Below are 24,539 nucleotides of genomic sequence, written 5' to 3'. Positions count from 1 at the left end.
ACAGACACAGGTGGAATCGAAACATTTAAGAGAATGGAAAAAGGCAATTTAACAATAAACTCATAAACATCTCCACTCATAAAACGTTATATGTGTCCTTATCAGAGAAGAGTGACTTGTCCTCTGACATAAGCAGCAGTAATCATGTCTGGATCTTTTCTGGATTTCAGTCTTAGCCAGCAAGAAACGCTAGCCACATGGTGTAATGAAAGCTGGAGGAGGCCCTGTCTAAGCAGCTGGCTAGGAGGCCTCAGATGGCTTGTCCTCTTCTGACTGTGATGATTTTACTATTATTAAAGGGTGTGTAGAAAAGGACTGTGAAATCTTGGTGGCAAAGACACACCCCTTTACACCTTTTCATCAATGAGACACTGATTGGAGTCACCTGAGAGGGAAAAGAGAGAGACGCAGGGCACTATTCAGTTACATATAAGTACATGATCTGTGTTACTATTCTGTCAGATACTGATACATACACACATACTCAAACATGGACACAGTAACACAGGGGGGAAGATGGTGGGATGGGGGTTAGTAGGGGTCACTGTGTCTCAGTTCTCCGCAGGCTACAGAACAAGCAGAGCCTGGGAGAGAGAGAGAGATTCTGTAGCACTACAGCGTAACCCCAGTGGTCACACACAGACCCAGGGGCTCAATAATAGTGCACACGCACAATTTAATAACACCAGAAAACACACACTGAGGTATAACATTCAATAGTCAATGGACCATATTTAAACTTGTTCAATTTAGGTCTTAGGCTATGTATTGTTAGTGCTTGACTTGGACTGAAATAGGTGCTGGTAATCATTTTGGGTGCCGGTACTGTTTATATTTAGGTGCAAGAGCTCCACAATACTTTTAAGAATAATATTCTATAAGAGGTGCAGGAGCTCAAGCAGTAGAACATTTGAGGTGCCAGTACTCAGCTCCGGTGAGCTCCTGTCTAAGTCAAGCACTGTGTATTGTCTAACTGTTGATGTAAAAGGTATAACGTTCAATAGTCAATGTATAACATGCAATAGTCAATGGACCATATTTAAACTTGGTCCATTGACTATTGCATGTTGCCCTAGGCCTAGGCTATGTATTGTCTAACTCTTGATAGCTTACCATGCATACATATGCATAATGTATATGCATAGCATCACTTTAATCATGCATTTTCCAGGGGTATTTTTCCAGAGACCCTTATAAAAACGCATGACTGATACTCACTTGTCTTGTTTGTTTTTACTCTTTTACTGGCCTATTGAAAACTATCAGGTCGACTATAGGCTACCATTTTCTCTGACACTCATCCACCAATGCACATTGCCACCTAATTATACCACCCTCACATTCTTCACTGTCATGTTACATCAAACGTTGATATGTTAAATGTTACGCCATGATGGAACAATGTTGGCAAATGTAGCCAATTCTTGGTAGGCCTAGTTGTCATATTTTTCAGAGCTCGCCATAGTTGTTTTGCTGCCCGCTGCCATTTCGACTGATTAACATATTGAGTAATTAAAACATCGAAATGCCCGTCCTTGACATAACTGAGACACCGGCAGACGGCAGTCATTATTAACGCAAAAATGTAGCCAATCAAACGCAATCGTGATTAACTTGAAAACAAAAGATCGATCACGTGACCAGAGGTACAGCTAGTAGTCATATGACCTGTAGTGCTTCTATATACAGGCCATAGACACAGCAATTGTTACGCACACAGGACTTCGACACAAGCGTTTGAGGCGAACATCGTTGGTGCATTAGGCTGGTTTCGTCCTCGACATGACTAGCATGTATTTTGTTAGTTTGGTGGTGTGTTTCCTTGCTGTTTCGTGTCTTACATGGGCAGACTACGCCCCTGACGAGGTAACCGAACTACCGGGAATGTCGTTTAAACCAAACTACCGGCAATGGTCGGGCTATTTGAAAGCCAGCCCTGGAAAGTTTCTCCATTACTGGTGAGTATCAGTAATGCCATACTAACTAACAACTTATAGTGTTTGTTCTGGTTGGGGATGCTTTCAGAAACTCCAGCTCGTGCACAACATCAGTTTGCTACAATATGCATCAGTGGGAATCGGTTTATTCCAAATGGGTGAAATAATAAATTAATCAACGCATGGCATAAATAACCGTATTATCTTTTTAAAAAGTCATCAAATAAACTTACAAGAGTGACTATTGCTCAATAGTACAGTAGTTATTACAGAAACAACTGAAGATTGTTTAACAAAAGAAGACTTCAGATAGAAAGTCAGACAGGCAGAAGAGGAAACACTTCTGAAGCTGGACTAGATTATTGTTTATACTTCCTCTTTTACTACTTCCTCCAGCATCGGTAAAGCATCGTGTTGTAGCTTGTACTTTCATTGAGACGTTTAAGAGCTAGAACACCCTTTGCCATAAGCTATGAGAAGTTAATGAATGACAAAATAACACATGACAAACTTTTATTCTAGTGTTCTACAGGCCACACACATACTGTACACACACGTCCACTTAAGCACACATTAAAATAATCAGCAGACACTGTTGTACCTGGGGTCTAGAATTAAGTGCGGAGTGCACCAAGTGTGTCTTCGGGTGCTCCCTATCTCCCGTTAACCTGGCCCTCTACCTCCCTGCTCCCCCAGGTTTGTGACCTCACAGAGGGACCCACTGAAGGACCCTGTTGTGCTGTGGCTGAACGGAGGGCCAGGCTGCAGCTCGCTGGACGGCTTTCTGTCAGAGAATGGCCCCTTCCATGTGAGTTCTCCCACACCTTACCTTTTCAGCATGAGCTTAGCAGGACCTGTGATTTCAGTTTGTTCCTGTGTGTCCCAGTGTAATCTTATTGTATGCAGTAATTCTGAGTCACACAGAATAACAACATAATTTTGTCTCCCTCAGGTGAATGATGATGGGGCCACTCTGTATGAGAATAAGTTCAGCTGGAACAGGATCGCCAACGTTCTATACCTAGAGTCCCCTGCAGGTGTGGGATACTCCTACTCTGACAACCAAAAGTACAAAACTGACGACGACCAGGTGAGCTCATCAAGGTCTCATTCAGGAGAGTGAAATGCATTGAATAAATCGGACATGATTATATACCTCTTGTCATAGGCATATCTGTTATACACACTGTATTTCTATCTGAACTTTCCAGTGTTGTGCTCCACTGACAGTGGCTCAGAAATAAATAATGCAGTTCACGCTTCCTTATTGAATACTAAAGTAATAGTAACTGATTTATCTCCCCCTTACTATTAGGTGGCTGATGACAACTACCTAGCTCTGCAGAGTTTCTTTGCCAAGTTTCCAAACTTCACACAGAATGAGTTCTTCATCATCGGTGAGAGTTATGGTGGGATCTATGCCCCGACACTCAGCCAGCGTGTAGCCACAGGGACCGCAAAGATTAACTTCAAGGTGAGTTGATTCACACACCGACTTAATTGTTTTGAGTGGATTCCCCTCTTACACTCTAAAAAATAAATGCATTGTTGGTTAAGGGCTGTAAGTAAGCATTTCACGGTAATGTCTACACCTGTTGTATTCGGCACATGTGGCAAATCAAATTTGATTTGAAAATCAGAAGACTGAGCATAAAAGTTGAAAGCAATGCGATGGAATTCAATCCTATCCAATCACCTGTCAATGATTATGAAGAAAAGGAGGCAAGGAGAGGATGCCATGAATCTAAAATGTATCTGACAGTTATAAAGAACTCCTTTAATGTGTTTGTCAGGGCTTTGCAGTGGGTAATGGCCTCAGTAGCTTTGCCCTGAATGACCAGTCTCTGATCTACTTTGGTTACTACCATGGCCTCTTTGGAGAACAGTAAGAAACACACAACACATTCACTCATGTGGGACTGTGTTGCTATGTTTACATTACTAGAGATAATTCCTTTCAAAAGCCCCACAACATATGTATAGGCTTGTCTGATGCTTCTGTTACAAGACATTGTAAGTAAGTAAACTATCCTCTTGCAGACTGTGGACAGATCTGAACACAAACTGCTGCGATAAGGGAACCTGTAACTTCTTCAACAACAGCAAGGAGGCCTGCAAGACACTGGTACACATGGACACACTTTTACAAACAGATAAGAAGTATTATACATCATACAGAAATTGGGCTACTATTACATGCGCAGGTTTAACATAGAAATGTGTACTTGTCCTTTCTTGCTCTCTCAGTTGAGCCAGGCCTTTAGTATTGTGTATGATTCTGGGCTGAATGAGTATGCACTTTACCTGGACTGTGAGGGTGGAGTTAGGGCCAGAGCCTATGAGAGGAGCATGAGCCACCTCTTCAGGAACTACAGGAAGCACTGGGACACCTTCCAGGTAAGTGCCCCCCCCCCCCCCATGGAGGAATACAGTGTTCAAGTCCATCCTGGCATTAGATATTGATAGTCTTGTGTTCAGAAGGGTTGTTCCAGTTATTCTCTAATTATGTTTGAAGTGGTTATGATGGAAGATATTGGTGTGTTATGTAAGTACTTTGTGTCGCTGTAGCTGCTGAAGGTGCCGTCCATCGCTGGCCAAACTCCTTCGGTGGGTGAGGTCCCTCCTTGCATTAACAGCACAGCTCAGATGAACTGGCTCAACCGGGGTGATGTGAGGAAAGCCCTACACATCCCTGATACACTTCCGCCCTGGGACATCTGCAGGTATATTACACAAGTACCCACACATCCCTAACACTCAGGAAGTCTAAATTCAGCAAAGGAACACCTAAAACCTGACAACAGTAAACTACCTACAAAAGGACCTCTTTACCATAACTCTCTATGTAGTGACGTGGTGGGGGGACAGTACACCAACATCTACCCGACAGTGAAGGATGTGTATCTGAAGCTGCTGTCTCTGGGGGTGCGGGCGCTGGTCTATAACGGAGACACTGACATGGCCTGCAACTTCCTGGGAGACAAGTGGTTCGTGGAGCAGCTCAACCAGAAGGTAAGGCTCTTGAAGACTGGTATTTGGGTCATGTGGCATAGAGATTTGTATGCTGGGTTGCAGGGTATTTGACATGTTTGTAACTCACAGGGCATGCATTGTGAAGACTTTGTTTTCTTTCATTTCCAGACAACCACCAAGTACCAGAGCTGGATATCTGATGACCAGATTGCCGGCTTCTACGAGCAGTATGGAAACATCACCTTCCTGACTGTGAAGGTAAGCACTACTTAGTTAGCATTTTGGCATTGATTCACTGTCTTCAGACTCATTAACACACCACAGACACATTGTATATGTTCATAAAGATTAGTGGATGCAACAGGGGAGGCTGCTGCGTTCTAATCCCACCCTCTGTTTCAGGGCGCTGGTCACATGGTGCCGCAGTGGGCTCCAGGCCCCGCCTTAGACATGTTCCAGTCCTTCCTGTCCAACAAACCCTACTGAGCATTCTCCTGGGGCTGCTTCCAGTGTCAGTAATGGAACTTATTAGTTGGTCAGGATGATGGCCCATTTTTCTCAGGGAGGGTTGGGTGGAAAAGGGGATCTGTTCAATGTTTTTGTATTGTGATCAAATGACATGTTTCTGTTGCACTCCAAGTAAGCTCAGTAGATCAAAGCAAGTGCACACACTTATCAGTGTTGGGGACTAAGCCATTTCTTAATTTCAGTAAATGTATCATTTTACTTTTCTTGAAGCAAACTACATATTAATAGCCTTACAGAAATGTTTTGATGTGATCCACCTTAATCTTCCTTTAGTGATGCTGTGCAATCACTCTGGTTGGCTTTAACTGATTAGCAGCTTATTAGTCTCATCAGAACTGTCATTTGCCTTTTGTGAATTTCCTCATGCAGTTTTTTAATCAGGGGTTTTCAGTTGTCACCACTTGGGGGAGCTGAAATGCTGTGGAACTCAAATAGCCAAAAGGCCAATCAGCACTTTAAAATAATCTAACATTCTTTGTCTTTCAAATAAATGCTTTTTATGAAACCGTTTGTATCTCATTAATTTAAGAGCATTTTTTTAAACATGGTTAATTAACAGAACGTGTAAACATCCAAGTAATCTTAAGTGACTGTTCCATAGACATGTAAAGATAATGGTGGTGAATTCCAGGGATGGTGATTGAGCACCAAAAATCCCATTCTCAGCCACCATCCAGAAGATGCAGTACACAACAGGCCAGTCAGTCAGCAAATTTAATTGGACAGGCGTTTTCAAACGGGTACTGCAGGGGTCCGCAATTACTTTTTTTGGGAGGAAAAATATTGGTATTTTAAATAGATGTAATACTGTTTGAGAACTAACAAATCAAAGCTAGACAGGGTTTTAAAGGCATTCGGGGCACATACCCATTGATTTGTTTGAGCAGAGGAACAAAGCATTAGTCATGGCAAAATTGTCTCGACTCCATGTCACTGTGTAGAATTGCTGGAAATTGGCTAGAAAAACGGTTTCTCCCAGCTCAATGGATTTTTTTTTTTTTTGAATTGCAGATTTTTTTTCACACCAATATACCTTTCTAGCTAATAGACTGGTCAAACTGTCTACCAAATCTATTCATTTTTAAATTATTTTTACTTGCCATAATCATTCACCTGATAAGACTAGATAGTTTTGTCCTAAACCCTCATGTTAGTAAAAACATGACAATCTGAATTCAATAACAAAACCATCGTTTATTAAAATGTAGATTGATAACAGGAGAAGTCAGGATAATGACTGCTTATTGTTCAACCAGATGACTAAATTGGTTCAGTTCAGAAAAAAACGATTTCCCTTGGCTCCAATTATGGAATACAAATCATAAAACAAAGTAATTGCATTTCCAATCTCATTCAAGTAATTCTAAAACAGTAATTTCTGCCCTGAGGGAACAATCCCTTTGAACATGATAGCTTTTTGTCCCTTAAAGCTAGGCCCAATACAATCGTTTAACTTCAGGAATCAGCTTAAGACCCCAGACTTCTGAAATCTCAAAGGCATTCAAAATCGCTTAAAATTATAATACACTTGCCACATTACAGGTTTAAGAACTACAATTTCAGGATACGTCTTCAAACCACTTGATCATTGGAATTGTAAAAGTAATACAAAAATGGATGGAAATGTTTGGCCACATTCTTAAAACAGTATGTTCATTACTCATCAGTAACAACACCTATCAGAGGGAGAGGTACCCTCTCCCACTGCCCAGTTTCTTGAGGGATGGGATGCCACCTGTAGTGCAGTGGTGCATGCTGGGCCAGCAGGGAAAAGCATAGGGAGGGGCTGAGAATGTCAAGACGGATTTGGTACTGCTGCCCACAACGGGGCAAAACACAGGACTACTCCCACAATAGAATTAAATAAAAACAGCAACATAAAATTGGCATAATCTTTTTAAAAGACAAGATAGGTCCCTTGTCAGTGGTTGCTCTCAGGACTCTCATCCAATCAAAGAGCATCGCTCCATGGGTGACACGAGTGCTATGGAGCGGTTTCATCGTCAGGGAGACAACGAGACGTGCGGCATGCAGGAGAGGTCACAGGAGGGAGTGTGTTTGCATGTGTGTTCGATCCTCCACATCCTGATATAAGTCAATAAAGTTCAGAATAGCAGCATAGACCTGCGTCCTCCTCATCCAGCAAAGAGTCTTGCTGGTCAGAATTCTATTGGCTGTCCGGATAGTGGATGATGTCTTGATAGATGGCATTGGCGGTGGTCTGGCCAAAGATGAAAGCGCCGATGGTTACCATGATGACACCGTAGACCACCATCCCATGCCAGCTATGGAGAGAGGAGATCAGCGTTCACTAACAGTCACATCAGGAGATTTCTTCATTTACATTTCTTCAATTACGTACAGGTAGTGAGTCTCGTCTTACCTAGCAGATCGGACCTCTGTTTCTGAGAGCTTTGCCTGAATCAGACACAGACCTGCAGGGGAGAGCAGACATTATATACAGGCATTATGCTTATTGCTGATATAAACACATTGTAAAACACACACACACTGGTCATACCTGGGAAGACAAAGATGAAGCAGGCTGCCAGTCCGCCGATGAGGGAGATGACTCGGCCAATGTCGGGGATGAAGAGCGCAAGGACGAGTGTGATCGTGAACCACACAAGCGTCTGCAACACCCTGCGTCTCCGCTCACGCCTCACACACAACTCCACCTGCTCGCCGCGGAAACGGAGCCATAGCCCCTCAAGCACCGCCCTGAAGAAACAAGTTACACAACAATGTAGCATTGAAATGGCATGGGTGGCACACTTTGTGCTTTGTAGGGTAAGGTTAAAGTGTCTCACCGGCCACAGAAGTGTAGAATGGGATAGGAGGTGATAACACAGATTACGATGAAGGCTCTTGCGATTGCCATGGCGATGTCGTTAGGAGGATATGACATCAGCACATCCTGACTGACGTTAGACCCAAATGACAGAAAGCCACAGACACCTGAGACAGGGAGTATGCACCATTAACACATCAACAAATCACACAAGAAATGAGCCATGCCATACAACAAAACCCAATGCATTCAGAACTGACTGTAGACCCACACACTTGACGAACACACACACCTGTGCCAGTGTAGACGAAGAGGCAGATGATCATGCCGACGGTGACCACACCTCCCCAGGGCTTGATCTCACTCCTTCTCATGCTATTAAACACTGGCACACTGCTCACATGACACTGAGAGATAGAGAAAGTGAGAGAGATTGTGTGAGGATATTAGTAATTTCAAGCATTTTTCTATCAAGTAATAGAAATAGCCATATGCACACACTCACAAACACAGACAGATACCTGGAAGCCAAAGCAAATGGTGGGCATGGCGTTCAACACTGCACTCCAGGAGGACGGGCTGTAACAGACATACTGGCTGATCAACACAAACAAAGCATGATGGGAACTGTAGTTTGATGTAGACTGTGCTTTAATGAAAGGCGAGTGGGCTGAAATGCGGTTTCTGAACTCTATGTCCCGTCTGGCACCATGGGTGTAGGGAACGGGTCTGAATGAGTGGGAATTGTATATGTAGTTCAGTTAGCTTACCTGGTTGGAATGTAGCCGGGGGTCATCTCTTTATCAGGCCAGATGTATTTCAGGATTACCACAATGGTGACATACCAGGTGCCAACAACACTCAGGGCACTAAAAACAGGAGAACAGCACTATCACCTGTATTCATATAGCCTACTGATAATAAGCAGGCTTCAAATTCTAATTCAATCATCAGTTGTAGACTAAAGGGTGGTGTGGGAAAGTGTACTTGGTAAATTTGTAAACGTGTATTTGTTGGATGCAGCAAGGCATACCTGGCGTATTTCTGGAAGCCAATCTCTTTGGGGATGGAGAGAGGCAGAATGACCAGGATGGCAGTCACACAAATGGTGAACTTACGGTCAATGTACCAGTGACCACCGACCACACCATCTGGCAAATGAGCTATTGCAGCTATCACTACAGAAAGAGAGAGATAGTGAGTAGAGGAAGTGAGAGAGATAGAGGAAAGGCAGAAGAGCAAACAGAACATTCCATTGACTAACGTCTTATTTAAAGTAGAATTGTTGTAGTGCAGACTATCTGATAGCAGGGTCATAGTCCATCTGAGGCTGACCTAAGGTGGCTTTCCAACCGGTCAGCACTTAAAGCCTTAATGGCCATTTCATTATGACGGCACATCTAAACAGCTGAGCTAGAGAGGATCTCATTCCAAACTCCCTTGGCTCTTATCCACAGTGATAATAACCCTTTCTGATGACACTAATACAACACATCAACAAACACACAGATAGTGTGATGGTGCAACAGATGAAGTTAACCTTTTTTGAAGGTACAAAGGAAATGGAAAACAACTGGTGAAAAAGGCTAGCCAATGCTACAATCTGCAACTTTGAGTGAAATGACCTTCTGTTTCGTCAACTGTGTGTGTGATGGAGACTGTTGCACATGTTGTTAATGTTTGCCGTTCATACAAGGACTTATACATAGCTAGACATGACTGCCTCATTGACCTGATAGCTAGTGAGGTGAGACAGACAGTACCACCATCAGTGCATATTCACAAACATTCTCTTGTCAGAGGAGGCTGATTTGATGTTGAGTTTTCTTATATACCGAATATGCCAGATATTGTTGTTGTGGGGGACGAGCTCATTTTGGAAGTGGGTTACTCTTTTGACTCCTATATGGAGCAGACCATTGCTGAAATACCAGCCCCTGAACAGCCTTGGTTATCAGTGCAAACTTGTAGTGCTGATATATAGGAGCCTCGGTCATGTACATAGGCTGACAGTACGTGGGCTTCAGATTGCAGACCTGCATAGGACAAAGGCAAAGCAGCGGGCGAGGCACTGCTCTGTGTCAGCTGTCATGGGCAGCTTAGCTGTTTGGAGAAGAAGGTGGGCAATTCTACAGTAACACAGTGAAAACCATTGTGCCGTCATTCTGTTACCAAACTTTGCATCTGCACTGCTCTTCAAGTAAATGCATCCATAAGTGTCCAGATATGTGTCCTTTTGAATTGTTTGAATTCTTCTCGACTTTAATTCGATTTGTGGATTCAAATAAAGTACTTTAAAATGTGTGTGTGTGTACACATGTTCATGATCTATGTGTGAGAAACACTCACAGCGGTCCAGCTGGTCTCCAATGACAATAAAGAAGGCAATGCAGGTGCCAAAGGTGTAGACGGCGATGGCCACCTCACAGATGACCCCTGTGACCTTCCCACACGATGCCCGCACCACCTCCTGATAGGTGCCCTCATTACTGACCTAGGCAAAGAGCACAGGGTCACTAGGAAGAGTACTGCTGGATAATAATGTCTTAAATTGTCAATTGTGTGTTCGTAAGAGGGGGGGGGGGGGGGGGGTAACTTACTAACCTGGGAGCAGTATGCCAGGATCACCAGACCACTGATTATGAAAATCAGCATGGCCTACAACACACAAACAGGACGTTTTAACAAATACATCCCTGTATAATATATATATGCAGTATTTCTCACTTCTGCTCCTGGAGTGCCACAGTGTGCAGGCTTCGGTCTCAAAAGTGTGTGTGTGTCTGTAGCACTCACCATCTGTAGCACCACCCCTGCAATCACGCCTCCAGCCATGTTGAAGGCGGCGGGAAAGTTGAGTAGTCCTGCCCCCAGCGCAGCATTCACCACAATGAAGACAGCGGCTGTGGCCGACACCCCTCCACTCCTCTCCCTGTCTGACACAGGGGGCCGAACGGACTCCACACTGGGGCTCTGCAGTAACCACGCTCTCTCACCAGCATCTTCACTCCCAGCCTCGGCCCAGTCCCTCGCCTCACTGTTAATCGCCATGGGACACCACCCGGCTGGCACAACCCCCAAAATCCTACCTAAAACACCCCCAAATTCACCCTACTCTGTTGAACACAGACTTCAACACTAAAGAGCTGAGTTGAGGGTATTCATAGTTTGGGTTGAGGGGTCAGTCTGAAGGTTGAAGGTTTGTTGAGGCTCTTGTGACATTCAGGACACAGATGACTGCTTGTCAGTTTATCCTCAAAGTGGATGTAGTGTTACCCAGCAGTCAACCCTTTCTTCAATCTGCAACAAGACAAACACACATTACAGCTTTGGCCTTCTGGACACCTTATCTCAGCTCTCTCTAAGTGCTTACTACCTAGGTATGAAATTGTTATTTTCAAATACAATCTCTTTTTGGGCCTAGTTGTGGTCAATTTGCGGTGTTCAAAATTATTATAATTATGTTCCGGCCCCCCGAACATTCGCTCCGACAAAAATCGCCCCTCGGCTGAATCTAGTTGCCTAACCCTGCTTTACAGCATCCCTCTGAAACACATTCTAAAGAGACATGTGATCATTAGTTTTAGATAGGTCTGATCCCAAGAGATTTTCACTTCATATCCCTGAGAAGCATTAAAGAGTAGGATCACAGTACAGTGGACTTCAGTGATCAGGGTCACTGTTCTCATGATGACACGGTGTCTCACAGTAGATAACTGTTGTAAACCTCCCTGTCAGGCGTGTGACCTACACACTAAACAGGCTAATTATTGTGCTTGTCAGAGGCTATGCATTTTTGTAGGCATTCAGGTAGGTAAGCTATGTCATGAACATGTTGATTGTAAGTCATAAATGATAATAGGCTATATTGAAATACAAGGTGGATAACAACTTAATATCACTTAATTTAGTCAAAGGGAAATAGACTACATACTTCTCTTACCTCAATTATTTTGTCGTCATTTTAGTAGTGTTCACAAGCTGCTAGGCAGAGGTGGTAAGACCATAAACATCTTACCTACGTACTAAAAGAGGTGGTAAGACCATAAACATCTTACCTACGTACTAAAAGAGGTGGTAAGACCATAAACATCTTACCTACGTACTAAAAGAGGTGGTAAGACCATAAACATCTTACCTACGTACTAAAAGAGGTGGTAAGACCATAAACATCTTACCTACGTACTAAAAGAGGTGGTAAGACCATAAACATCTTACCTACGTACTAAAAGAGGTGGTAAGACCATAAACATCTTACCTACGTACTAAAAGAGGTGGTAAGACCATAAACATCTTACCTACGTACTAAAAGATGTGGTAAGACCATAAACATCTTACCTACGTACTAAAAGATGTGGTAAGACCATAAACATCTTACCTACGTACTAAAAGAGGTGGTAAGACCATAAACATCTTACCTACGTACTAAAAGAGGTGGTAAGACCATAAACATCTTACCTACGTACTAAAAGAGGTGGTAAGACCATAAACATCTTACCTACGTACTAAAAGAGGTGGTAAGACCATAAACATCTTACCTACGTACTAAAAGAGGTGGTAAGACCATAAACATCTTACCTACGTACTAAAAGAGGTGGTAAGACCATAAACATCTTACCTACGTACTAAAAGAGGTGGTAAGACCATAAACATCTTACCTACGTACTAAAAGAGGTGGTAAGACCATAAACATCTTACCTACGTACTAAAAGAGGTGGTAAGACCATAAACATCTTACCTACGTACTAAAAGAGGTGGTAAGACCATAAACATCTTACCTACGTACTAAAAGAGGTGGTAAGACCATAAACATCTTACCTACGTACTAAAAGAGGTGGTAAGACCATAAACATCTTACCTACGTACTAAAAGAGGTGGTAAGACCATAAACATCTTACCTACGTACTATAGACCATAAACATCTTACCTACGTACTAAAAGAGGTGGTAAGACCATAAACATCTTACCTACGTACTAAAAGAGGTGGTAAGACCATAAACATCTTACCTACGTACTATAGACCATAAACATCTTACCTACGTACTAAAAGAGGTGGTAAGACCATAAACATCTTACCTACGTACTAAAAGAGGTGGTAAGACCATAAACATCTTACCTACGTACTAAAAGAGGTGGTAAGACCATAAACATCTTACCTACGTACTAAAAGAGGTGGTAAGACCATAAACATCTTACCTACGTACTAAAAGATGACAAGTGTCTGCAACTAGTCAGCCTCAACCCGCTTTAGATTTTTCTGGAAGTTGAGGTGATTTGGAGAAATTAATTGTCATATCTTGAACATTTTCAAAGCCCCTTAACGGAAAATATACCCCCTGCAGGACTTTCTTTCAGCCCTATTTTAAAAAGGGATACTTTACCTACATTTATTATGATTTTTTACCAAATCCTTAAAGGTGCAATATGCAGAAATCGCACCACCATTTTCTGGTTGCAAAAATTCTAATTGTTCGCCTAATTTCAGTTTATATGACAAAACAAGCCCTCAGTGTAGAGAATCATTGTACCATCTAAACTGCTGTGAAATATGTTTTAGGTTGTTTGAAGCTGGTGTACAAAACTGAAAGTAAAAGACGCAAAAACTATACTTAAGAACGGGAAGCATAGAAATATCGCACATATAACATATCCCGCTTCTAAGACTTGCTTTCAATGAGAATGACCGATCTATGACTCACATTTCTATGTGAATTTGGTCAGGTCACCCAAAAAGTTACATGTTGCAGCTTTAATAATTTTAATCTCTCAATGTTAATCTCAAAGTTCACCCGATTGATGCATTTAGCCATTGAAATTACATTTCTTCTTCCAGGGGAGGATGCCCACGGACCCCCCTACTAGTGTTCCCCTTCTGGATTTGGGCTAAGCCCCCAATGTCCTCAAATCATAGAAACGCCACTGGAGCTACCTAAACAATAACAAAGCCAAGAAACATTCATAAAATACAAAAATTTGGTAGCTTTACTAATACTCAACTTTGCATATAAAGCAGCTGAATCTTAGATTCAGATCTAGCTACAGGCCTAGAAAATCACAAATCACGACAATGATCCTGATTGGTGATGTTATTATAACAAACTGGACACCGGCACCGCATCATCGTCAGCTGTTGCTAGCTGGCTGATAGTTTTCGAAAGCTGCTACCGACCTCCCTATCTACATATTATTTAACCAACTCAGTTAAAAATATGAAAATACATATAATATACTCAAATACTCGATAAATACCTCTCTATTGTCTCTCCGATGCTTGTGTTTTTCTGCAACAACCGCACGCGCAGTGAAATTCCTGCTGAACAAGCAAGGATGGCATGTGACTTGATTGGGATGTGATCATGTGACGATGTAAAATGACATCATTAAAAACGAAGTGCATGGTGGGAATTATAGTTTACTGCCACGAGAACAAAGCAAAATCATGCCAGAGGGTTTTCACAGGGTAGATACTGCAGCACAGGAGGCTGCTAAGGGGAGGATGGCTCATAATAATGGCCGGAACAGAGCGAATAGAATGGCATTAAACATATGGAAACCATGTGTTTGATACCATTCCACCTATTCCGTTCCAGCCATTATCACAAGCCCGTCCTCCCCAATTAATGTGCCACCAACCTCCTGTGTACTGCAGATACATCTTCATAAAATGAGAGTATTTTGTGTCTAAAAAAACAATGATTTAAGTAGTAAAATCATGTCCTACACTGTAGTCCAGTGGTTCCCAACCAGGGGTACTAGGACCCCTGGGGGTACTTGAGAAGATTCATGAGACCATAGGCCTACTGGTAAAATGCACGAGGGGGTACTTCAGGGGTACTCTGGCCAGAGCAAAATTCAGTTGGTGGTACAGTAACTGAAAAAGGTTGGGAACCACTGCCGTAGTCCAACGGTATCAGTTCGGTTTCTTACATTTGGCTTGACAATATTCATTTCAGAAAGAACTACAAAATAAGCCCAGTTCTCATTTCAATGACAGATATTTTATTAATTGTTCAGAGAAAGACATGACTGATGCTCCATATAGTTCTTTTTTATTTTGCGCTGACCCTAACATTGTGAGAGAGCAGCTTATCCTTTATGAGTAGACAGCAGAAAGGTGAATTTCCCTGCACAATCTGTCTAGTTACAATCAGAAAGACACACACAGAGAAAATGTTTGAAGGCTGATCCATGGAGCAAAACACTGTTTGTACAACTTTTTATATGTATTAATAGAAGTTCTATAACCTCTTGGTTCTGAAACGGATGGGATAGGAGTCGCCCAGTGATCTAAATAGCACACTTGTGAAATGCCTTCTCTTGTGGAAATACAAGAGCACCGTCATAGGAGTCTATCCTTTTAAATCTGCAATTTGTAACTTTTTGGACCAAATTCACATAGAAATGTGAGTTATAGATCAGTCATTGTCATTGAAAGTAAGTCTAAGAAGCAGTAGATCTGTTCTATGTGCGCTATGTCTATGCTTCTCATTTTAAAGTTTCATTTTTGCATTTTACTTTCGGTTCTGTACACCAGCTTTAAAACAGCTGAAAATACAACATTTTTGGTTATTTAAGATATATTTCACAGCGGTTTAGATGGTACAATGATTCTCTACACATTACTTGTTTTGTCACAAACTGAAATTAGGCGAACTATTAGAATTTTAGCAACCAGGAAATGGCGGAGCGATTTCTGTATATTGCACCTTTAAAACCTCATAAACCAAGTTATTGGGGGGTGAGAGAGACATTCAGTGGGCATTTAAGACTGGCTGGCTGACTGACTGCTCCCTCATCAACACTTAGCAGAAATGCAGTAGACCCTGCTCTTAGTGCAAAAAGCACAAAACATGTACAGCAATTTTTTTTTTTTTCTTTTACAAACAAATACTGAATATGGAAGACAAGATAATGCAAGTGGCAATGCAAGAGACAGAGGCTGAGTGAAAGGACTGATTGATCATACATTATTGTCCATTTCTAAAGCATATTAAAATATCAATGACCGTATCTCATCTAAAAGTAGTGCCAGACAATCTTATAACTAACTGCTATCTGGAAACGCTGAGTTTTCTGCTACTCTACTGGTGTTGAGGAAAAGTTGAACTTTCACATCCTACAGAAATATGCAATGACAGAGTTCACAATTCATACACACACACACATGCAAAGAGACACAGACAAACACACACTACAGCACCTAAGTGTTGGTAAACTCATCTGTAGCCTGACAGCAATTTGGACCACAGCAGGCAGAGCAGGTTTAAAAAGAGAATATACATCTATGCTAATATGACATTATTAAGCCATTTATTCAGTTAATTCATATTAAACTTTGACATACAATAAATAAGCGTAGAAGAGAGACATCCGACATCAGCTCATTAGTGAAATGTAGGGCAGATCATTGGGCCATCACTAAACAACCTTTGACATGGTGGCCTCGTTGGAGAGGTCACAGGGAACTAACCGTTAAACATCCCTACCCCGAGGAAGGTTGAGGTCAAAGTTGAACTTGACGATGAACAATTGACAGTCTTAAAGAATGTCCAGCTCCTCTGTAAGGGCTGCTCTTCATTTAGGTTGCGACGTAGTTTTTGATTCGTTGTGTCCAGCGCCACCGTGCCCCACCGTTTCTCCCAGCATGCTCCTTTTTACTTAGTGACGGCGTGGATTCCGTGCGCCAGGTATCCCACGTTGCCGGAGGTGACGCCTGCCATGGAGATTCTACCATCCTTGGTCATGTACACTGAAAACTCTTTAGTCAGACGCTCAACCTGGGGGAGACACACAAACACCTGGCATCAACACAATATATCATACTAGAACTGAATTCCAACTGATGAATATGATCAATAGGAATATAATAATGTTGTCTTATAAGGTTGTAAAGTACAGGTGTGGATATAACGAGTGGGTGTGGTCGTTTGTGTTTGTACCTGTTCAGGCTTGAGGCCTGTGAAGCAGAACATGCCGATTTGGTCGATGACGTGCTGCCAGTTGTGAGTGGAGCCCTCGCTCTTCAGGTTGGCCGCCAGCTGCTCCCTCATCTTGATGATGCGGTTGGCCATGCTGTGGACCTCCTCCAACCTGTGTAGAGAGAGAGGTTCATCAGGGGGGTTGATGAAGAAACAGAATGGAAGTTGTGTGTAGAGACAGGAGACCACTCCAAAGAGAACTCAGACACCTTCCTAGGCAGTCAGCTAGATTATGAAATCACAGCATCAGCGAAATGGGCAAACAATAAATGTTTTGGGGTGCTGTGTGTTTGTGTGTATGTACACTTACCATATTTTATAAAGGTCTGGTGTGTTGAGAATAGTGGCAGCGATTCTGGCTCCATTCATTGGAGGGTTGGAGTAGATTGGCCGGATCAGAATCTTCAGCTGAGACTCCACCCTCTTTGCTTCTTCTGCATCGTTACACACCACAGTGAATCCTCCCACTCGCTCACCTGTCAAAACACACACACACAGGTAAGATACCACACCGGTGGGAGAATCTTTTAACCATTCTCCTATTTCAATACCATAGTTTGTGAGTGAGATTTTGTCTGTATAATGAGACTGACCATAGAGGCCCATGTTCTTGGCGAAGGACTGAGACAGGACAATGTTGTGGCCCTGCTCGATGAAGTGACGAACAGCCCAGGCATCACGATCAATATCTCCACTGGCAAAGCCCTGGTAGGCCATGTCAAAGAACACCAACAGGTCCCTTTTCTGAAGGAGGAGGAGAGGCAGAACAGGGGAAGAGTTATTACTAGGACCATGTGTGTGTAAATAGTTATCTGGCACAGTAAAAAATGTCAGTCTTTACACAAAACACCAGTAGGCACTGGGCAGAAAAGTTCTTCAGCGATAGAGATCCCAATAGTGACAGAGACTTTAGCCAGTTGGGCCCTTTACAGATAAATCACCATTGAGGTATTTCATTTCTATGGTAAGCACACTCACCTTCACCAGGTCAGAGATCTCCTTCCACTGCGCAGGCTTGGGGTCCACACCGGTGGGGTTATGGGCACAGGCATGCAGCATGATCACACTCTTCTCTGGCATTTTCTGTATCAGAGGGAAGACAGTGTTACCCAACATTCAAATCAGATTCTCATGATGAAAATAAACCACCACACCTTAACCTTATTAAGTCAACATTCAACAATATAAAAACAGATCTCAGAAGACTTGTTAATGGTCCTCCATGTCAGTGTGGAATCATACAACCGCACCTCCCCTTTCTCATCCGTCTCTCACCGAGATGTCGTCGAGCGCCCCGTTGAAGTCGAAGCCGCAGGTGGAGGGGTCGTAGTAGCGGTAGGCTTTCAGCTGCATGCCAGCATCTCTGAAGATGGGTGTGTGGTTCCCCCAGGAGGGCTTGGGCAGGTACACGTCACGGGACGCACTGTGGAAACGAGACTAGAGAAAAAAGAGAATGAGTTAACTGACTGACACCTTACACACTCCGCAGCACTACCGGTACGAAGAAATTACTGTTTTATAGAACACAATCATTTGTAATGCACATATATTATAGAGTAGGCAGTCGTTTCAGGCATTTATAGGCTGGTGCACTGCTCGAGGGGGCTATGAGCCAAAACGGAACTGTGGTAGTGCAGCTGCATTCATTATCTTCCTACTGATCTGTTAAGACACGGGTCTTTACCAGGAAGTTGGCTCCGATGCACAGAGAGCCGGTTCCTGAGATGGTCTGGACAGTGATGTTCTAAAGACAGGAGAGAGATGTTAATAGAATTTTTATCATTCACTTAACACACCTACAGCAAATGTGCTTCCAAACTACCACCCACGCATCCACTCACCCTGCCACTCTTGAGGACCTCGCTGTCAGCCCCCAGGGCTAACTGAGCACAGGACTTGGTGAAGTCCCCCAGACCACCGATGGCCAGATACTCCTTATCCAACTGCTTGGAAGCAATCAGAGCCTCTGCCTAGAGAGAAAGAGAGTCGGGGAGGATAGTAGAGAAATAGTGAGTGTGAGGGGAAGTAGAAAGGTTTTTAATGATGACATTTTCTCGGCATCCACTTCTTGACTGATCCAAAGCCCTACAAAATAGCATAACACACCCAGCTGGGGTTTAGCAGGGCTGCATGAGCTGAGCTCAGAATGACTGTGCAGAAATACTGTAAATATCTAACACATGGGTCTGCTGGAGCCTGCCCCTCAAACGTACATACATAAAAGTATGCAAACACACATCCACACGGTAATAGAGGTTCCATTAGGGTATACATTATACGAGCTAAGCTCAGGATGACAGTGCAGAAATGCACCAATCAGAAACACACAGGCCTGTAACTCCACAAAAGCCTGTATAGTGAGAATCAGCTCAATAACACATGAAAACCACCTTCATGCTCCTACGTGTTTGTGAACTGATTCGGTTCTTATATAAAAGGGCTAATAGCAGTGTGACAGGATTGGCCTCTCACCAACGCTGAGCTTGGGATTACAAAACAATAAGAGCCGCTGTAGCTACTCACCTTTCCTCTGAGGAGTGAGCCTCAATACAATATGAATGGCAAGGTGAAACTGAGGATAGTTCTCTAGTCTGTGTCTATGTGTGTGAATTTCAAACTCTGGGCAGTTACACTGGTTGTCATGGTATTCCTACCTTGCGGACACAATCGAGCACAAAGGGTTTGCCCTGGTCGTCCCTGTAGGCCCCCACCCCCAGGTTCATCTTCTTCGGGCTGGTGTCCCTCTTGAAGGCCTCCGACACCCCCAGGATGGGGTCAGGAGGGCCCATCTGCACTCCACCCCACCATGAGCTGCAACACAGGGGAGGGGGAGAAACAAACAGAATCAGCTTCATTTAACATCATTTTGCACACTTGTGTTCTTATTTGCTTCACAGTGGACACCAATGGATTAGTTTATTTTTCTAATCACTCAGTGTAGGCTAGGCCTATATTTCTCCAAGAAACTGGACTAAAACTCAACTGTAAACAGAACCGTACTACATTCTGCTCTAGAACGGTTGCCCTCACCCAACCAGAGGAGAGTAGCACCACCCACCCACAGTAGACCAACACTCTGGACTATGACCTGGAGAATGCCTGGTCATCCCCCAGTCCCTACACAGCGACAGGCTACACACACACACACACACACACACATTACAAAATCACCACTACACACAGCTGAAGTCTGTTGAGGTGAAGGGCCCGGGTTGGATGGCGTTAGGGGGAGTGACTAAAAGGGAGGAGATGTGCTGCACTAAATACATGAACATCTCTCTCCATCGCCACTACACTACCAGAATGACAGTTCTAAAGGGCAGGGGGAGAGTGGTAGAAACAAAGGCAGCGATTGGTTCTTTGAAATTCAGAACAAACTCATTCATCATATCTTTGGATCTGGTCATTACAGCCTGGTCTTTCTTTCACACTGACCCCAACAAGCTGATTATCCACCCAATACTTTGCCCTTCCCTTTCAACACACACACACAGTAACGAAGACACAGATTAACAGCTCATGCGAAAGTCCGGCACTGCAAACATATGCTCTCACACACACACACACACAATGCAAAAAACTATTCCCTCCCCCTGTATGGAATGCGTCTTATGGGGAGGAAAGAACAGATAATTAGCAGGGGCCCAGTTCAGGAGCTAATTGCATTACACACACACACACCCCAAACACATACTGCTTCCACATGACCTTGCCCCTGACCTCTTACACATGCAGGGCCTCTAATCTTACATATTCCTCTCACTGCTGTACTGGGGGGTTATAGGCCTACTGAGGTTGAACTAGAGATAATTCAAAGGGCTGCAAAGTTTAGAACATAGCATGGAAAAGTTGACAACAACACTCCCAACAGAGAATCACATCTGTTTTAGACAGCCTACATTTCTATTGGAACCTTCTGTAACATTGCACGCTCTAAAACGGTTGTGTCTGATGCTACTCACCAGTGTGTACTGGTACAGTAGTCTGTCAAATGTAATGGTGACCCACTATGACTTGAGCAGTGATCCTCTGCAGCTCATTGAGATTCAGGTTGAACGGTTGTGTTCAAACACCCTGGAACTCACAGCTATACTTAGAGCCGAAGGCTTCGCAAAGGGCAGCAACGCCAAAACTGCAACACGAGACTATAGACAAGAATGATGACATGACAACCACCTCGAGCCTTAGGGAACACACTGAACAGTCACCTGTCATAGAGCCTGTTTACATAGCATTATAGAACCTCTTGAAAATGTGAACGCTTTCCTATGAGCGTCCATTGTCCAATAACAAAAAGATCTCAGGTGACTAAAATGTAACACTCAGCCAGCCAGAAACATTGGGACTGCACATTAAAATTAGATCCTCAATCAGTAACACTGATAACAAATATGAATACTTTTTATCTGATTCTGACAAATCTGTTATCAGAGTAAGAAGAACCTGGGTATATTATCGGCCTACCTACTGGTTCATACTGCTACTACTAACGGTAGCTAACTCCGTTCCGTACATATGTGGGCAACCGCGGCATTCAAACGAGGCTGCAATGAAAACTAATGGGACTGCAGCGACTGTGTTGGCATCAAAATCCGGGGTGTGAGCTAAATTTCGATTCAGAGTTCATTGACATGGTAATGTATCAGCAGTTTGTGCGAGCTACATACACTCAGAACCTTAGTACATTTTAACTTGTGAGATGTCGAGCAAACATAAATATGCTTGGTATACACTTCATAGGCCCAGGGAGTACACTGAGTTCTATTTATGCCAGCACCAATGCGGGCCATCCAATGTGGAGTCACAGACTTGGATTTAGCCTGCTAAAATAATAAAATGAACTTGAATACAGACCGAAATTATTTTTGCATGAGAATAATGTAACACTCGGCGCACGGTCTTCTAACAAAAACCAACAGTGATGCAGTGTATTTGCAGATGCTTTTCGAACACTGTCTGTTTTCCAGAGATGTGGAGCGGTCTCTTATAAGCGAACAGAGTTTGCCCTCCAAGAAAAAAGCGAAAGGACACCGGTTACTGTCGTCACATCTCCGTAGAAACCGGGGCATCTCTTGGCCAATCAGCGACCAGGGGCCTGTACACGATAACCAATGATCACGCTAGAATTTGGGAGCTACGGTATGCGAGGGAGATCAAACAGAAGAAATACGTCGAATCTCAAAGGCTAAATGCCACTGCGACCCTAAAATATAAAAATGCTTGAATCATTTACCTTTCATAGGAAGAACTGAATGATCACTATGATACGATGACAACATACTGATACACAGCCACTGAATACTGAATAATATTTTTACAGAGCCACCAAATAACAGTATCAGTACCCATGGCTGGAAAGTAACCTTGCCAAGTTCGATTGTAAGTGAACTGGTTGAGTCTTGAAGTCTACACGTATGACTTGACTAAAGCCAAAAATATGAACAGGCAGTTTCAGTCACGACAGGTGGCAGATGGATGAATGCGAGTTTCAGTCTGTTAGCTAACTAACTATCCAAATCAAATGTAATTTAAATATTAGGTAGATAGCTAGCTAAACTACAGTGAGAGAAGTAAGTGCATGACCACTTCTGACTCCCGTTCAGTAAACTTGATGTTAGACCACTTGAGTCAGAGAGGGCATGGCTAGCTAGCTTGCTAACTAAGTGCTGCTAGCTATTAATTCAATGTCAAACTACCAAAGTAGCTACGTGTCAAACATGACAGTGCAGAGATTGCATGTCTGGTATTACCTGTTACGGGTAGACAAAACTCCCAAGGATGGTGAGAAAGTCCCAATACTGGAGATCACTTTGCTGGACTTCAACAGAGCCATGGTTGAGCAGGGGCGCAGAGTGACGGAAAAAGCCAAGCGTGAGGATATGAATGGGAGGGGGGCAATGAAGCGCGCAAGTCTTCTTCTTCTATGGTATTATGGCGGTCCGCAAACAAACGTTAGAGGTGCATGCCGCCGCCAACTGGACGAGGGTGAATAAATTCAATCGCCACGGTAGAAGAGTAGTGTGTTTGAAGTGGAGGGCGTACATGGCTTAGCCTTTCTCTCAAAGAGGCAAAAAATAGATTTTGGTTTGAAAAAGTTGAATATTTTCAGAAGGAGTCGCAGAAGATGGGTTTGAATCTGTTCAAGCGAGCAATAACAAGGAAGAGGGTGTCGAGGAAGATTGGTGTCAAGTTCAAACAGAGTGAACCAGACACCAGTTTGATCTCTGGAGGTGAAATGGTAGGGGTAGAAGGTCTTGTGAGGAGCTCGGAGCCTGAGCTTTGCATTGATGGACATAGTGGGATATTTGATGGACTGGGAGTGGGATTTTTGAAGAGGGTGGAACCAGGCCTTTTGGCTGATTCATGGGTTTAAGGTTGGGTGGAAAAGATAGTGGTTGCTGATGAGTCGGTAAAGGTAACCCGAAGTTCACTTTTTATGTTTTTTTGTGTTTCTTCAGATCAGAGGGAGCAGGCACTCCGTGCGAGCCAACTTGGGTAAATATCTGTTTCTTGCTTTGCTCTTAGGAACAGAGCACCATTGAAAGGAGTGATTTCTGGGGTAGCGTTAAGTGTGGAGGTGGAGCAATTGAAGTTGAAGATTCCTGGTGTTTGTGACGCCCGCCGTTTGGTGCGACAAAGACCCGGTGGTAAGCGTGGTGAAACAGAGGAGTCACTGTCAACCTTTTGAGTCAGAGTCTTTACGCAAAAAGGTCAGGATATAACAGTTATCTTGTTAGAGCGTTTGTGCAGAAACCACTGCACTGTTTCAGGTGCACCGTTTACGGTCATGTTGCAGTGTGTAGAAGTGTGTAGAAGGGAGAGTCCAAGATGTGGGAAGTGTGCAGGAGGGCATGGGATAGAGGACTGTGTCGTTTCGGTAGATAAAGTTGTGTGTGTCAACTGTAGGGGTGCTGGGGATCAGAAGTGTCCAGTTCAAGAGAGGCAGGTTGAGGTGGCTAGAGTCAGAGTAGTGCAGAAGGTGTCTTATGATGAGGCAGTGAAGAAAATAGAGGAGGATGGGTCAAGACTGAGGGATTCTGAGAGGATCCCTGTGAATTGTAGATCTGTGCCAGCACAGAGGAATAGACCAGTGAGTGATACAGTGAGTGAACCGTAGCACTGACGTCTGTAGCCATTAAGTGCTTTGAAAGGCTGGTCATGGCTCACATCAACACCATTATCCCAGAAACCCTAGACCCACTCCAATTTCCATACCGCTCCAACAGATCCACAGATGATGCAATCTCTATTGCACTCCACACTGCCCTTTCCCACCTGGACAAGAGGAACACCTATGTGAGAATGCTATTCATTGACTACAGCTCAGCGTTC

General features: G+C 43.4%; 3 protein-coding genes across 3 annotated transcripts; 1 reads left to right on the top strand and 2 right to left on the bottom strand.

The window, feature by feature from the left end:
* Positions 1-1,642: 1,642 nt before the first annotated feature.
* Positions 1,643-5,943, top strand: LOC311127693 (lysosomal protective protein-like). The gene is made up of 11 exons (XM_084159563.1): positions 1,643-1,958; positions 2,634-2,745; positions 2,890-3,027; positions 3,253-3,411; positions 3,731-3,822; positions 3,978-4,062; positions 4,185-4,334; positions 4,506-4,660; positions 4,787-4,949; positions 5,079-5,168; positions 5,313-5,943. The coding sequence occupies exons 1-11, from the start codon at positions 1,783-1,785 to the stop codon at positions 5,394-5,396; spliced, it is 1,404 nt and encodes a 467-aa protein (XP_084015689.1). The 5' UTR covers positions 1,643-1,782; the 3' UTR covers positions 5,397-5,943.
* Positions 5,944-6,612: 669 nt separating this feature from the next.
* Positions 6,613-14,562, bottom strand: LOC311127602 (sodium-coupled neutral amino acid transporter 7-like). The gene is made up of 12 exons (XM_084159420.1): positions 14,479-14,562; positions 11,026-11,529; positions 10,834-10,887; positions 10,579-10,723; positions 9,263-9,407; positions 9,000-9,098; positions 8,751-8,808; positions 8,522-8,636; positions 8,249-8,396; positions 7,960-8,159; positions 7,822-7,873; positions 6,613-7,723 (listed from the first exon to the last, which is right to left on the bottom strand). Exons 2-12 carry the CDS (start codon positions 11,278-11,280, stop codon positions 7,606-7,608), a joined length of 1,389 nt encoding a protein of 462 aa, XP_084015546.1. The 5' UTR covers positions 11,281-11,529; positions 14,479-14,562; the 3' UTR covers positions 6,613-7,605.
* A 1,960-nt stretch (positions 14,563-16,522) lies between these two features.
* Positions 16,523-23,107, bottom strand: LOC311128056 (aspartate aminotransferase, mitochondrial-like). Its single transcript, XM_084160007.1, has 10 exons — positions 22,958-23,107; positions 19,862-20,018; positions 19,049-19,177; positions 18,892-18,951; positions 18,483-18,644; positions 18,186-18,290; positions 17,801-17,951; positions 17,518-17,683; positions 17,169-17,319; positions 16,523-17,006 (listed from the first exon to the last, which is right to left on the bottom strand). The coding sequence occupies exons 1-10, from the start codon at positions 23,038-23,040 to the stop codon at positions 16,884-16,886; spliced, it is 1,287 nt and encodes a 428-aa protein (XP_084016133.1). The 5' UTR covers positions 23,041-23,107; the 3' UTR covers positions 16,523-16,883.
* Between the last annotated feature and the right edge of the window lie 1,432 nt (positions 23,108-24,539).

Source organism: Coregonus lavaretus, assembly GCF_964263955.1.
Source record: "Coregonus lavaretus genome assembly, chromosome: 4".
NCBI lineage: Eukaryota > Metazoa > Chordata > Actinopteri > Salmoniformes > Salmonidae > Coregonus > Coregonus lavaretus.
This window is presented reverse-complemented; position numbering and strand designations above follow the sequence as displayed.

Bases quoted from the DNA above. Each gene is read 5' to 3' on its own strand.
- LOC311128056 (XM_084160007.1), bottom strand. From the start codon at position 23,040: ATGGCTCTGTTGAAGTCCAGCAAAGTGATCTCCAGTATTGGGACTTTC. The intron at 20,019-22,957 runs GTAATACCAGAC...CCTGTGTTGCAG, and splicing joins GTTTTGTCTACCCGTAACAG to CTCATGGTGGGGTGGAGTGC. The intron at 18,645-18,891 runs GTAAAGACCCGT...TTTTTTCTCTAG, and splicing joins GCATCGGAGCCAACTTCCTG to TCTCGTTTCCACAGTGCGTC.
- LOC311127602 (XM_084159420.1), bottom strand. From the start codon at position 11,280: ATGGCGATTAACAGTGAGGCGAGGGACTGGGCCGAGGCTGGGAGTGAA. The intron at 10,888-11,025 runs GTGAGTGCTACA...TGTGTGTTGTAG, and splicing joins CAGGGGTGGTGCTACAGATG to GCCATGCTGATTTTCATAAT. The intron at 8,160-8,248 runs GTGAGACACTTT...TTGTTTCTTCAG, and splicing joins ATTCTACACTTCTGTGGCCG to GGCGGTGCTTGAGGGGCTAT.
- LOC311127693 (XM_084159563.1), top strand. From the start codon at position 1,783: ATGACTAGCATGTATTTTGTTAGTTTGGTGGTGTGTTTCCTTGCTGTT. The intron at 3,412-3,730 runs GTGAGTTGATTC...TGTGTTTGTCAG, and splicing joins CCGCAAAGATTAACTTCAAG to GGCTTTGCAGTGGGTAATGG. The intron at 4,950-5,078 runs GTAAGGCTCTTG...TTTCATTTCCAG, and splicing joins TGGAGCAGCTCAACCAGAAG to ACAACCACCAAGTACCAGAG.